Source organism: Cnephaeus nilssonii (assembly GCF_951640355.1).
Source record: "Cnephaeus nilssonii genome assembly, chromosome: 3".
Lineage (NCBI taxonomy): Eukaryota > Metazoa > Chordata > Mammalia > Chiroptera > Vespertilionidae > Cnephaeus > Cnephaeus nilssonii.
This window is the reverse complement of record NC_137074.1, coordinates 49176611-49192682: the sequence shown is the minus strand read 5'-3', so window position 1 is coordinate 49192682 and position 16072 is coordinate 49176611. Positions and strand designations below refer to the sequence as shown.

Sequence of the window (16072 nt, the reverse complement as noted above, 5' to 3'; positions counted from 1 at the left end):
AAAAGCCATGTCTTCAACTCCAGTTTAATGTTTGCCAGTCCCTTTATTCCTAGTCTCTTGCTTCATAGGGTTTCTACCATTCGTGTGGGCCAATCACAGTTAAGGAAGAAGGGAGAAGTATCAGCATGTTAGCCTTTTGGAAGGGGCAATGATTGACAATGAGAAGGTGTAAGGAGCAGAGGGATCTGGTTCCACACCTGGTTCTGGCATTTATTAGCTCTGATTTAGAGCACGTCACTTAACCACTGTAAGCTCCAGTTTCCTAGTTTATAAAAAAGGTCCAATGATAGGGCCTATTTAAATTATTTCTGTGAGAGTTCAGAGAGATGATCCACATCAAGTCTCTCTTATGTGGTAAATGCTTGGCAATTATTGCCTGTGAATAAAACTCAGGAGAATTTGCCCATTGCTACTGCTCCTAACCATGGGTCTTCGTATCCACATTAATCCTGTCTGAAAGTTAAATCTACCCTATGAGCATGATCACTTCCTGGTCATATAACACACTATAATGTGCATTCTTTTTTAAATTAAATTTATTGGAGTGGCATTGGTTAATAAGATTATATAGGTTTCATCTGTATATTGCATCGTGTGCCCACCACCCAAAGTCAAATAATTTTCATTACCATGTATTTGATCCCCTTTACTCTTTACGTCCCCCCACTTGGTAGTAATTTCTTAGAACATCAGAAGCAGGTCCTATTCATTCAAACAATTTCACTAAAAGCAAAGTGTGCCTGTGCACAAAGAAATGAAGTAGTTTTCTGGATACTATACAGCTAGTTTGGCTGAGGGCCAGGATACCTCTGGGAGGTATGAACTATTTCATTTTAAGGGGCACAGAACAGAAGAACCCTGGTGCATTAAAAAGCCCTGAATCCAGGGATCAGAAGATGTGTGCCATGGGGTTCCCCTCTCCCTGCTATTCTGTGTCTTCATCTGTAGAATGAGCCTGGACTTAGATCATTCTGACTAGCTTTTCTGATTCTAAACCCTTAAGAATCTAGGACTACCTTCATGTTTGAGATGTGCATTCTGAGTTCTCCAGAACACAGTTGTCAGTTGACTAGATGGCAGTGTTCATTCCAGGTCTACTTCCCTGGGTGATAAAGATGAGAGAGTTGTGACTCAGTGAGGTTGACTGTAATCAACAGCCTCTTCATGAACAGAAATCATTAGAAAGGCAAATAAATAATTTGGTTTGCTGGGAATGCTCATGTTATGATTCCTTCACCCTCACATTTCAGTGGCAGTCCACACTTAACCAAGGCTTCCTTAGAAGACTAATGATTGATGTGAACTTAAGGACCAAGAAGTCACACATTTTTCCTGGAACTGAAGGGTGTCTACACATCCTGTCATCTATGAAGCACTGCCATGCACTGTCAGGCCTCAGGCTGACATCGTCTCTTCACTCAGTGCCACTGCCTGTCCAAGGCCCTTATGATGTGTGATGGGTCCTTAAGTGGCTTCCATGACATGACCAAGTGCCACCTACTCTAATTCACCATCTCTATTATTCCATAATTTGGCTTGCTAACATTCTGCCCTCATCATATATCCCCAGACTTGAAGACCTTCAGTGTTTCCCCATTACTTAATTCTGTGGTACCCAGGTTTCTCCTATCTGAAGTGGATGGGGCAAGACAATTGTGTGGAGATAAACTATTTTAACTTTTGTTTATATTTACACTGGTATCATTTGAACATTTCAACATTGATTTATAATATACACAATATATGGAGAGGTACATACATGCAATTTATAAATAACTAGAGGCCTGGTGCACAAAATTCATGCATGGGGGGTGTGTCCCTCAGCCCAGCCTGCACCCTCTCCAATCTGGGACCCCTTAAGGGATTGGGCCTAAATGGGCAGTTGGACATCCCTCTCACAATCCAGGACTACTGGCTCCCAACAGCTCACCTGCCTGCCTAATTGCCGCTAACTGCTTCTGCCTGCCAGCCTGATCACTCTCTAACCACTCCCCTGCCAGCCTGATTGACACCTAACTGCTCCCCTGCCAGCCTGATTGCCCCTAACTGCCCTCTCCTGCTGGCCTGGTCACCCCTAACTGTCCTGCCCTGCAGGCCTAATCACCCCCAACTGCCCTCCCCTGCTGGCCCGGTCACCCCTAACTTCCCTCCCTTGCAAGCCTGGTCGCCCCAACTGCCCTCCCTTGCAGGCCTGGTCTCTCCCAACTGCCCTCCCCTGCTGGCCTGATCGCCCACAACTGCCGTCCCCTGCTGCCCATCTTGTGGCGGCCATCTTTGACCACATGGGGGTGGCCATCTTGTGTGTTGGAGTGATGGTCAATTTGCATATTACCTCTTTATTATAAAGGATAAATATACATTTATGGAGGTGAGAGTTGTAAATTTTTTACAGATAGGGATGTATGATTAAAAGAGTTTGGAGCTCATTGATTTAAAGGATAAGTAAAACTTATATTTGCTTAAGGAAACCTAAGTGTTCTGGACCCATATTATTCTTATGCTATCACCTCCAGCCACTGAGTACACCCCCTTATTTCCCCACACCCTGGCCTCACCTATCTGCTTGCCCAATCTCCCTGGGCCACTAATCCTGCCGATGCTGCCTATTTATTCAAGGTGAAGTCTAGCGTGTTGTTTTATCATCAAAGCTTTTCTCAACTGCCTCTTGTCCCAAAACCCACCATCACAGGTAAAATTAGCATCCCTGCTCTGTTATGCCAAGGCATTTTGTTGATTCCCATCTGACAGCACTGTTCATGTCCCTGCTGTAATGTTAGTTGTGTATATGTCTCCCTGACGAGGCTGTGGGTACCTTCGAGGCAAGAATTGCACCTTACTCATCTTTGTACCCAGCACCTAGTGCATGTCAAAAGTCGATAAATGGTGTTTGAGTGATTTTAAAATTTCATGAGCATCTTATAGAGTAGAAACTGGGAGGGAGGGGGCTAATGTTATGAGGAATAAAATTGGCTCAGTACAAATATCCCAGCCTTATCGGCATAGAACATCCCAGCTCAATTTCCCTGCCCTGCTTCCCCTGTCTTCTGCTGCTCAGGCTGCCTCAGTGAAGAGCATACTGGGGAAAAGCGCGTCCTTTCTTTCCATTTAGCTTTGAGGTAGCATGAAGGTTAAGGATTGCCTGTCTCAAGGTCACTTGATTCCCACTGAAGTTCCAGGCAACTCGGGGCTTTGGAAACTATGCAGTTTATGAAGGATGTTGCTGTGCTTGTCAGACTGTTCAGTGTGGAGCGGCTGAATCTGAAAAGGTGAAAAAAAAAAAAAACGCATTGAAGGCCAGAGGCATTATATTAAAAGGCTGTAACAGCTTTCTTACAAATGAGGAGCTCCTCTGAAAGTCACAGGTGACTATGAAAAATACTAGATATGACTTATCTCCTTTCTTTCAACATGTGAACACTCCTCACCTACCCTGCGCCTGGCACTGTGTTACTGGTGGGAGGAAGTGATGAATAATTCAAGCTCCCTGCCCTTGAGCAGCTCCTAGTTCAGTAGCAGAGACCTCAGCATAAGCAGGCAGCTGGAACCCTGTGGGGAGTCCTCTCCTAACCTATGCCCAGGGAGCTCTGCAGAGGGAGTGATTAAATTTCCCTCAGGGTGTCAGGGAAGGCCCCATGGAAGAAAGCTGAGCTCAGAAGACTGAGGAGTTCTGGGCTGAGGAGAAAGGCAGAGGTTGTGTTTCAGGGGAAGGAAACTGCATCAGCCAGGGTCTGAAACAAGCATTGGCAAGCTTTCTCTGTGAGGGGCCATTAGTAAATATTTCAGGCTTTGCAGGCTGTAGGGCCTCTGTTGCAACTACTCATCTCTGTTGTAGCATGAAAGTAGCCAATGGGTGAATGAATGGGTCTGGCTGTGTTCCAACAAAACTTTATTTACAAAATTGGCAGGGGCAGGGCTGAAGTTTGCCAACTTCTGGTCTGGAGGAAAGCTCTTCAGAGAGCCTCTAATCCTAAGCTTCCTAATCTTTTTAAGTATTAGGATTACTCTGCACTTGCTGTTTCCTGCACTTGGCATGCTCTTCTTTTAGACATGCCCCGTGGTTGGCTTCCTCTCCTCATCCAGGTCTCTGTGATGTCATCTTCTAGCTACTCTGTCCATAGTAGCAATGCATCCCCTGTATGCTCCATCTGTTTTAATTGCTTTTGTTTTCATCAAAGCACTTATATGAAAACCGTGTTATATATGGATTGTTTATCTCTTTCCTTATCTACTAGAATGTAAGCCCCCTGGCTTGTTCTCTGTTGTATTCAGTGCTGTGCTGGAGCTGATTATGCTCGCCTCTTCTCAACACCACCTCTGCATTCAGGGATGTCAAGCAGTAGTTTTACTCTGCAGTGGTGAGGTATTTACACCATAGGAATGAGACTCATGGAAATCAAGTTTGGGGCTTTTTTTTTTTTTTTTGAGAGCTGGTGTAATAGCACACCACTGGTTATCACCTGTACCTAAAGGAATACCCTCCACAAAGCCTGGTGCTCCATTAATACTTGTTTTTTGAATGAAGTGTGCTATTAATATCTATTGGTTGAAAAAATAAATATGCTCGATGGATAGATGCAATTATTAGCAGTTTACAAAGATCCCCATGGCTCATTGTGGGTAGTTACTGCTCGTGGTGTCGGTTACCTTTATTTGATGGATAGAAAGACTGAGGACTAAGACAGGACGGGACTCTCTCTACTTCACAAAGCAGACTCTGCTAGACCATGGGGACCAGTCTCCTCCTTGTGTTCTGTTCCTGCGGGTGCTGCTTTCCGTGTGGGCACTGCAGTCTGCTGAGTGAATGAGGAGCCTCTTTAACTGAGCAACATGTGTTTGTAATGGATTCCCACAACTCAGTGTGGTTGTAATTTTTGCAGTGTGTTCAAAAGCCCCCAAAATGTCTATCCTCTTTCCAATGTCTTACTGTATCTTCTGATTTGCTTGGGAATTTGACTTGTGGTATGTAAATGTGCTCTAGTCTCTATCCTTTAGCCAGAAACATATCTGTTTATGAACAACGTCTGACCCTAATAGTCTAATTTTGAAATCTGCAGCAGTTGAGGCCCCAGAAGCACTTGACAAAAATCACATTTAACAGCCTGTGCAATCTCAGTTCCTTTAAGTGGCTAACATTCCACCTTCAGACTGAGAGCCCATTTGTAAACCCAGAGACTGATTGAAAAGCCTCATCAAATTACTGCACAATTCATGTGTAATAGTTCCAAAATCTTTGCATTTTTAGGATGCCTAGTTAACATCTTTCCAATTCCCTGTCCTAAACACAAACTAAACCACAGAAAAGTGAGCTTGTATTTAGCAGGCCATCTGGTTTATCCAAGTGCTTTTCAAGACCTTGGGTTGGAGAGGACCTTGCACGGTCATACAGATGCGTTAGCCACTGGAGGCATCCATATCTTTCACTGCTGTTCTGACCTGTAGTTTTTCTGCTTCCCCCTGTTTGCCCCTATTAAGTGGTATAGACCCTACTCTTTTTTTAGACAGCCTGTTCTCTGTTTGCATACAATTTACAGAAAGTTCTCTTTCACCTGCTTTCTTGTAACTTTCATTTTTTGGCCCTAGTTCTATCCCCAGGGAGCCACTTGGGACAAATTGTTTTCTTCTTACTTCTGCCTGCTCTCAAGAAATAGGGACAGCTCTCAGGTCCCCCAGGTCCCCCCTTCTCTGGGCTACATACACACTGTTCATACAGGCATTCTCCATATGACAGCTCATAGTCCCCTCTTTATTTGCCTCCCTTTCCTCTGGACATGTTTCAATCATGTTAATGCCCTTCTTAAAGTGACTGAACAGAGAATGGCTAGGACCATAGACTTTGGAGCTAGATCTTTCTCTGTAGTAACTAGTTCTGTAACCTTGTGCAAGTGGAGTAGCTTTTCTAAGTCTCATTAATCTCATTTGAACAGTGAAAAGAAGTACCTTGCACATTCAGTTGTTGTGAGTACTAAATAAAAATGTAGTAAAATCATCAGGGGAGTGTACTAAGTAGATATAGAGTAGATGGGTTCAAAATATGGTCTTTGTTTTCATAATAAGTGCTATTAATTCTCTGAGTATGGTTTCCAGCACACACAGTTTAGATCACTATTATTTATTTTATTTTAGATTGGAGTTTACATGGGGGTATTTCCTTTAAGTTTGGATGCAATATTATATATATATATATATATATATATATATATATATATATATATATACAAAAAAACACACTTTTGCACAGTTTTATATAATCTGTTTTCTTTATCACCCTACACTCCAATAACTGATGCACAAGCAGGTGTCCCTCCCCTTCCTTCTCCCTTCTTCTCTACCTTATTTCCCCCTAACCTCTCGCTTGCACAAGATATTGGTTATATCTTGACACTCACTTTGGACTTCAGATTTTCTGTTTTTTAAGTCTTTGATGTTGATGATGGGAGGTATTTTGATGAAGGAAGATAGTGAATTCCAAGGTACTTTTCAATTTCCAATTTTACTTTATTTTCTGCAATCTAGTATTCATCCTGAGATGTGTGATAAGGGCCCCATAGTTCCAACTCTGTTCTGAGTTTATATTATAATCAGGGAACTGCCCCTTGAAACCAGCAGGAATGTCTGGATAGCTGCTTCCAGTCTCAGCTTTTTTAAGTGACTTTGATTCAAACATTTTGTTGAAATTGCTCTGTCATCCTGAGCAGAAGCAGTGATGAATATGAATTCTTAACCTTGTTAAAAATGTTTAATTACAGTTTACATTCAATATTATTTTATATTAGTTAAGGTGTACATCAGAGTGGTTAGAAAATCATATAACTTATGAAGTGATCACCCAGAATTATCATCGATTGGTTCATAGGTTGATGCTCAACCACTGAGACACACTGGTCAGGCCCAATTTGTACTTCTTAATCACTTCACATTTTTCATCCAGCTCCCCAATATCCCCCCCCCCCATGCGACAACCATCATTTTGTTTTTTGTATATATGAGTCTGTTTCTGTTTTGTTTGTTTATTTTGTTCTTTAAATGCCACATATGAGTGAAGTCATATGTTATTTGTCTTTATTTTTTTTTTTATTAAATTTACTGGGGTGACATTGGTCAACATGAACATATAGGTTTCAGGTATGGGTTTCTATGTTACAAGATCTGTATATTGCACCATGTACACACCACCCAAAGTCAATTGTCTTTATCTTTTTTACTTATTTCACTTAGCATAATACTCTCTAGGTCCATTCATGCTGTCCCAAATCGTAAGATTTCATTCTTGTTCATGGCCAAGTAATATTCTATGTACCACTTCTTCTTTATCCATTCATCTATTAATGGACACTTGGGTTGCTTCCATATTGTGGCTATTTTAAACAATGCTACAATTAACATAGGGGAGCATATATCTTCTCAAATTAGTGTTTTGGGTTATTTTGGATATATGTACCCAGAAGTGGAATTGTGGGTCTTAAGATAATTCTATTTTTAATATTTTGAGGAACCTCCAATTTGCAATCCTACCAACAGTGCAGGAGGATTCCTTTTCTTCACATCCTCCAGCCAACACTTATTGCTTGTTGATTTATTGATGGTAGCCATTCTGATAGATGTAAGGTGATATTCATTGTGGTTTTAATTTGCATTTCTCTGATGATTAGTGATGTTGAGCATCTTCCGTATGTTTTTCATATGGCCACATCTGTATGTCTTCTTTAGAGAAGTGTCTATTCAGGTCATCTGCCCATTTTTTAAGTTGGATTGTTTGAATTTTAATTTTGAATTGTATGAGTTCTTTATGAATTTCAGATGTTAACCCCTTATGAGATGTATCATAGTGAATATCTTCTTTCATTCAGTAGGTTGTCTTTTTGATTTGTTGATGGTCTTTACTATGCAAAATTTTGTTTTTTTGTTTTGTTTGATGTGGTCCATTCTTCATTCATATTTCCTTAATTTTTACCTATCTTTTCTTCTAGTACAAGGATCCCATCCAGAATACCACATTACCTTTAGTTAACATGTTTTCTTAATCTACTCTTGGCTGTGACAATTTCTCAGACTTTTCTTATTCTTGATAATCTTGACAGTTTGGAGGGGTACTGGTCAGCTATATTTTAGAAAGTCCTTCAGTTGGAATTTGTTTGATGTTAGACAAAGGTTATGAGATTTTGGAAGGGACATCATAGAGATAAAGTGCCCTTCTCATAACATCATATCAAGGGTACATACTGTCAACATGATTTATGACTGTTCATGTTAACCTCAATTATGTGACTGAGGTAGTGTTTTTATTTGTCAGATTTCTCCACTGTAAAGCTACTCCCCACCACTCCACCCCCTTTCCATATAGGAAGGCAATCACTGTGTACGATCAGTCAAAGTTTATTTTTTATTCACCTAACTATTTGATGTGGGTATTTATGATGGCTGTCTTTTCTCCACCAGTTTTCCAGGAGCTCAGAATTCTTCTATTTTGCTACATCCCTTACAGCTTTGTCATCTAAATCCAGCCAGTGTTAAAATAAAGAAAATTTGGAGGAGAATATTTGCTTTTAAAATCCATGGCCTGAAAAAGACACACATAACTTTCACTTACATTCCATATGATACTCATGCATTTGCCAAACCTATCTGCAAGGGAGGCTGGGACATATGGTCTAGCTGGGTGCCTAGAAAAAAGAGGAAATTAATTTGGGAGAAAAACTAACAGTATTTGTTACATCATTTCAGAGTACAAAAGATAACAAATCAACCCCCCCCCTCCTTATAATAATATAGTCACCAATGAATAAAAACAGAAAAAAGTAATGGGAAACCATAATCTTAGAATCAAGAGACTCATAAAATTGAAAAAAAAGCTTAATAAAAAATATAATCCATTGAGCTTATTTATCTTATTTCACTATTGACCTGTGAACATTTGTTAACAGTCACTCTACCTGCATGTCAGCATTTGAGAACCTCTGCCATATATTATGCCTATTCCAGACTCTACATCTTTCTCAGAGTCTACCATGCTGCTTTTTGCCTCCCTCCATTTTTTTAATGTCTGAAACGTCATCTCTCTCTCTCTTTTTTCTTTTTTTGCCTGTGATAATTCTACTCACTTTCCGAGTGACAGATGAGATTCCTTCATCCAACCTCGAGACAGAATTATTCCCTTGCTCTTTGGTGCCATCATGTCACGCTGCTTCTATCCATTATTTAACAGCTATCCCACACTAGTATTATATATCCATATGTTTCATGCATTACACCGGGGGCTCTCTGAGGACAACCAGGTTTTATTAATCTATTAGACCCCTATGAATAATCTGACAAATAAAAAGATGTGTGGTGAGTGCATCCAGCATATTAGATGTGCCAAAAAATGGTCTCATTTTTGACGTCCTTTCTTTAAAATACAACAAAACATATCCCCCCAATTATAAAAGTGATCCTCAGTTATGACCACCATGCCTTTATAGAAAAGGTGATCTTGAGCTGAATTTAGAATGGTTGGTAGGGCTTGATAGATGGTAATAAGAGGTAATAAGGATACAGACCTGTCAGGTAGGTGATACTGTTTTCTATGACACAGCCTAGGTTCAGGACATTTGTTCAATGGATGGTCAGCCTTCCTTTAAAACATCTCTAGTGCAAGACATTCACTTTCATAGATCATCACATCATTAAAACTCAAACTTGGAGTTTGTTCTGGCTCTGCTCTTGAGCAGTGGGGGATGGTATAAAAGCCTAATGCTCATTATCTTGAACAGGAGTAAGCAACCTGAATACTCAGGGCCCCAACAGTGGGGGTGTGGTGTGGATAGTTTCACTATAGCAAAAGACGTGTTTAATTACAGCTGCAGAAAAAGATTATGAAAAAACAACAACAATCATTTGCAGGCATTAATGACTCAGCTGCCATGCATTTCATAAACAACAAAAACATGAGTTCTTAAAGTGACTGTATCATACCGAATAGAAAGAAAATATGAATTATAAGATTTGTCCCTTTCCTTCTATCTTTTTATAGCCTCTACTCTTAGCGTTCTGTTTACTTTAATGACTTTACAAACTCAATTACTATCTTATTAAAACAGAAATCAGAAGACAGAGTCTGTTCACAGAATACTCCTTTTACCTCACATGGTTTCTTTGATTTTGATGGCTGAAAAATTAGACCTTCATTTGTATTTATACTCTGATGGTTTTTTTTTCAGTTCATACTATCACATATGTTTATTAATTTGAAATTCTCAATGGTTGTAGTTAGAATAGGAATTATTTTTCCTCTATACAGATGTGAGAACTGGGGCTTAGATGCTAAATGACTTGCTAAAGACCACTTGACAATTGTGGTTCAAAGCTGGGTCTTCTGACTGCTAATTGTGCCAAAGCAGGACCTGCCAGGCAATCAGTTAGCCTCATAGCAGAGGCACATGTATCCTTTTACTTCCCTTAGTTATGAAAGTGATTCTCACTTATGACCTCCAAGTCTTCAGTGAGGAGGTGGTCTTGCACTAAACCTGGAAAGGTTGGTAAGATTTGATAGATGGCGGTTGGGGTACAGGATTTTTTTTTTTTTTTTGTAGTGAGGTTAGCTAGCTCCATGCTCTTCCAACATGTCCCTAGTATGTCAGATTGGGTGGGGCCCTTGGAAGCAACGCATTGAAGATGCACACATTTCTTGATTTCTGCCACCACTCAGGGCAGAGGATTCTAATGTACACAGTCAATAGAGACTCACAGGAGGGACCTAAAGTTCATTTACTTTAACTTTTAGATATTATTGGTGAGGAAATTATAGTCCACAAATTAAATAAATTTAACTTACAAAGGTAATTATGGTTATAAATCAGTATGGCAAATTTTCAGTTCAGTTCTTTTTTTTAGAACCCTCCTTCCTCATTTCCAAATTTTTAAGCATTTTTTTTTCTGATTCTTAGGATTGCTTTGAACAGGACATATTTATATAGGCATTGCCTCATTTCCCCAAATATATGTGATCAAGTCATATGTGCAGAAGTGTAATCATAGACAAATGCTATAGGGAACAGATCCACTCCCAAAAAGTTAAGTTCATTGAATCCTTGACTAGAATTCTTATTTAGACCTGAATGTGAATAAATGTGTCCAGTTTAACACACAGTGCCTAGCATATTGCATGACAAAAAAGAGATTCAGAGTGAATATTGGTTGAAAAAGTGGGTGAAGGAATGAAGTTGACTATCAGTTGAAATTCGGTGATTGTCCCTTTGAGGATAACATTTGCCACTTCAGCAATCATATGTTTTCTATCTTTGCCTCAATCATATGTTTTCTATCTTTGCCTTGAGAAGCAGAACTTTTTGTTCTTATTTTTATGAAATAATTAGGGCTACAAATGCACTAGAATAGTCTAATTTTTGCTCAGCACTGAAGTAGAGATAAAGATGGTGGTGATGCTATAGAAAGTGGATTGTTGCTGGCAGTCAGCACTACAATGAGAAGCATTAAATAATTATTTTAGGGGATGTACAAAAATCCAAATGTGGTTTATAAAGTTCAATTTGATGTTATTCATAGGTAGGGAGTTTTTAAAAGCTGAGGACCGACCATTTCAAGTTTAAAATAATTAGAGAAATATGAACAAATTGATTTATTTTGGGGCTGGAAAAATGACTGTAGTACTGGGTCTCCACTCTGGTCAGGTATTTACTGAAGGTGAAATCTGTTTCCACATACTTTCCTGTGACAACTCATGACCATGGGTTTTGCTCTTTCCTATGGTTCTCATCCAAGCCATTTTTTCTAGTTGAACTTGGCCAGAATTTCAAAACCTAGGAGTTTCTGATGGATAGTTGACATTCAGCAGAAACCGAGGTCTTCCAGGAGCTGATTATTACTGCTGAAAGTTTAAGAACTACAGGGGCAGCTTGGTCTAAACAGTGATTCTGGAATGGGAACATAAACTTGCAGTCAGACACTAGATGCATGGGAGAGAGAAGTAATTCACTTTTTAGTATGCCTCTGTATTTTGCTAATCATAATTAGCTTTTATTTATTTACATTTGGTTTATTGCTGCATAGTATTATGGTCCTGCTTCTAGAAGGAATAAGAAGTGAAGATATGTTCCTGAAATGCTCCCTTTCCAAATACTTATTTTAATATTTAAGCCTTTGGCATTTATGCATTTACTTAGAAAATGTTTCTGGCAATTTTCAATTGAGCATTTTTATAAACAAAATACCAATTTGAATAATCATTTCTTTTTGTTTTGCAGAACCCCAGCTGAAAGGAATTGTGACAAGGTTATTCAGCCAGCAGGGATATTTCCTGCAGATGCACCCAGATGGTACCATTGACGGGACCAAGGACGAAAACAGCGACTACAGTAAGGAACATTAGATTGTTGCAATCCAATCACAATGAAATGTATAGCCCCGTATTATAGTGTTAAAGCATGGCCGGGCTGCCTTTGAACTATTTACCTACAAGTAAATGGGTGTATTTTCCTTTATTTTTCTTGCTATGATTCCCTATAGCAAAGAGACAATAAGGGAGAAATGTTATGTACTGAATATGAAGTTAGGAGGCCCGAAGGAGTTCCAAATGGTTTTCCTTCCATCCCATTGTTTGTAGTCAGGATGATAAGTATTCATAGAAACAAGGCAGACTTTACAGCACAAGACAGTGTTTTCAATCCTAGAACTAAATAGTAAACATGTTAAAATAACTCTTAGAACATCATTTCAGGCAGACCAAAATTACTTCTTAATATAAATATTGGATACATATGTATATTACATGTTATTTTATTTAGATTTAGAAAATATATATTAAATATATTAAAATAACATTATGATTTATAGCATATATGATAATAACAAGATGATTAACATTGGTGGACCTGAAACTTTGTTTATATTTTTTATATAAAATGCCAGATATTAAAATATTATCTTTAATAATGAAAGTGTAATATGCTAATTAGACTGGACAGCCAAATGACCTTCTGGACGTCATTCCAGAGGAAGCTGTGGTGGTGCGGGCAAGGCAGAGGCAGTTCGGGGTGATCAGGCAGGCAGGCAAAGTGGTTAGGGGCAATCAGGCAGGCAGGCGAACAATTAGGGGCTATTAGGCAGGCAGGTAGTGGTTAGGGCTGATCAGGTAGGCAGGTGAGCAGTTAGGGGCAATCAGGCAGGCAGGCAGAGTGGTTAGGGGTGATCAGGGAGACAGGCAGGCGAGTGGTTAGGAGCCAGTGGTCCCGGATTGTGAGAGGGTACAGGCCGGGCTGAGGGGCTACCCCCCCATGCACAAATTTCATGCACCGGGCCTCTAGTTAATAATATCATTGGAAATCATTTTTAACTAATTCAACCTTGGAGTTGATAAGTTTAGTAATTCAACAAAATCATCAAGTTTTAATAAAGTATATTTTAATTTTGGAAATATTTTGAATACAAACCTTAGCATAAGGATGCTCACTGTCATCATACCTTTCATTTTCTGCATAATGATATGCATATACTGAGGAAAATTTGTGTTCTAAAATTATGTGGGGTGCCCTAACTGGTTTTGCTCAGTGGTTAGAGCATTGGCCTATGGACTGAAAGGTCCCAGGTTCGATTCCGGTCAAGGGCATGTACCTTGGTTGCAGGCACATCCCCAGTGGGAGGTGTGTAGGAGGCAGCTGATCGATGTTTCTCTCTCATTGATGTTTCTAACTCTCTATCCCTCACCTTTCCTCTCTGTAAAAAATCAATAAAAAATATATTAAAAAAAAAATAAAATTATGTGGGGTGCCATAGTATTTTCTAAAGTTTATCTGTATTCACTACTAGAATCTTACTTTTGAGTGTATAATAAATGTTCATTAAATATATGTCCAATTGAATTTGTCTTCTGATGGATATGATTTTGTGGTCAGACTGACAATCTACCAAAACATAGATTGCATAAGGTAATCTAAGAAGCCTGATATTTTATGATGAAGTATATTTTCAATTAAAAATAAAGATTTGAGGAAAGATCTACAATTCCTAAAGTGTGAAAATGCTCTCGTCCACCCCTACTAAATTATTCTTTGTTCACTTAATATTATACATTACAAAATATATATTACAGTAAAGAAAAAATCTTATTATAAAGAATTCCGTTCAGTTTTCTTCAAAGTAGTTGATTAGCTTATTGTGGTTTGCATTGTTGGTTTGTGTTTGTGGGGATGCATTCTTTAAATGATTCACATTTTCAACTGAGGACAGAAGAATGAGGATGGTTCACTCTCCATGTAGGATTTCCATCTATTGCATCTGCACAAGAATGTGGATTTAGTAAAACAAGCAACAAGTATAGATGGAAAGAATCAGGGAGATCACTAAGCTGTGTCACCCATGCTATCTCTGAGGTATCCCTTGATCTCAGTTTATTTTTCTATGAAATGAGGTGGCCAGAGATGATAACATTAACATCCTCTCTCAGCATTTTCCATTCCGCCTTTAAGAAAAAATATTGAAAAATTAGAAATTGATAGATTCAATCCCCAAGTAAGTCAAGTAACCATAGTCAGATCCATAGGATGCAACTGTAACCCAGATAGTTGCCCTGTGGATGCATGTGATTTATCATGGGGTAGAGGTAGAAGGCCAGATGAAAGTGTGGGCTCAACTAAGACAAATCCTTTCTTCACTCTTGCTAGAAAAATAATTGCAAATTCTTTCTCTGCTGATGCTGGGTCAATGGATAGTGTAAATACATGCCTACACACATATGTTATACACAAATACTTATACGCAGGGTGTGGCTAAAGTAGATTTACAGTTGTTTGTATGGAAAATAATATAATAATTAATAAATAATAAAAAAGAATAAACTCTGTGTTTTCCATACTCACAACTGTAAACCTACTTTTGCTCCACCTTATACATATAATAAAAAAAAATATATATATGCACATAATGGCATTATCTATAATAATAAAAGCATAATATGCTAATTAGACAGGACATCCTTCTGTATGACCTTCTGGACTAAACCAGGGCTGCAAGGGAAGCCCGGGTCCTGGGTGCTAGAGGGAAGCTGGTGCCAGCAGCTGGGGGAAGGAAGGCCTATTCTTGCATGAATTTCGTGCATTGGGCCTCTAGTCTATATATATATATAAAAGCCTAAGTGACCAAACAACTGAACAACTGAATGACCGATCAACCAATTGATATGACACACATTGACCACCAGGGGGCAGACACTCAATACAGGAGCTGCCCCCTGGTGGTCAGTGCACTTCCACAGCGGGAGGACTGCTCACCTGACAGACAGGCTCCAGCCACTGGGCTCATGGCTGGCACGTGCAACTGTGGCGGTGTGAGCCTCTCCCACCTCCATGGCAGTGCTACAGAGCAGTGGTGGCAGGCGCATTGGGGCCAGGATGAGCGGGAGTGGTGCGGCAACCAGCCCAGGCTTGGGCTCCTCCCCAGCCCCCTGCCACTTCGCTCACTACTACATCCCCCGAAGGGTCCCGGATTGCGAGAGGGCGCAGGCCAGGCTGAGGGACCCGGCTGGTGCACAAATTCGTCCACTGGGCCCTAGGGTATAATACACACACATCCACATTGAAGATGATACATTTTGTCAAATACTTTTAGAACCTGTCTAAATTTACAAATTTAAAATATCTTATTTGTTATTAAGATATTGCGCACAATTTTTGACATTTTTGGTATTAAAAATATTTTAGATGTACAAAATAATAAGTCTAAGATAAAATCAACTAGATACCCAGCCCTTGGCTTAAAATTTACTTAAAAATATCAAGATGTTTGCAACCTCTCTGTTATCTCTGATGGAGCCCTGTTTTTCTTCAGTACCAGATATAACAACTATTCTGCATTTGGCATTTTTTTTACATCCATGCTGTATTATAAATAAAGTCTTTCATATATGTATATTAAATCAAGTATTGTTTTGTATATTTTTAAATGTTTTATAAAAAAGTGCAACCATTACTGTACATAAATATGTCATTTTTTCCTAATATTATGGTTATGAGATGCATATATGGTTATATATTTGCTTGATATTGTTTGTTTTTGTAGAGTAACCCATTGCATGAATATTCCC

The 16072-nt window shown here is 39.3% G+C and overlaps 1 protein-coding gene across 3 annotated transcripts in view; it reads left to right on the top strand.

Moving 5' to 3' along the window:
• FGF12 (fibroblast growth factor 12) overlaps positions 1–16072 on the top strand; it is a gene marked incomplete at its 5' end in the record, with an annotated part of 401111 nt that overhangs the window by 171301 nt on the left and 213738 nt on the right. For all 3 annotated transcript variants that reach the window (XM_079767431.1, XM_079767430.1, XM_079767429.1), the window contains one exon: positions 12240–12350. In XM_079767431.1, the coding sequence (XP_079623557.1) occupies positions 12299–12350 (52 nt within the window). The remainder of the gene's footprint in view (positions 1–12239; positions 12351–16072) is intronic.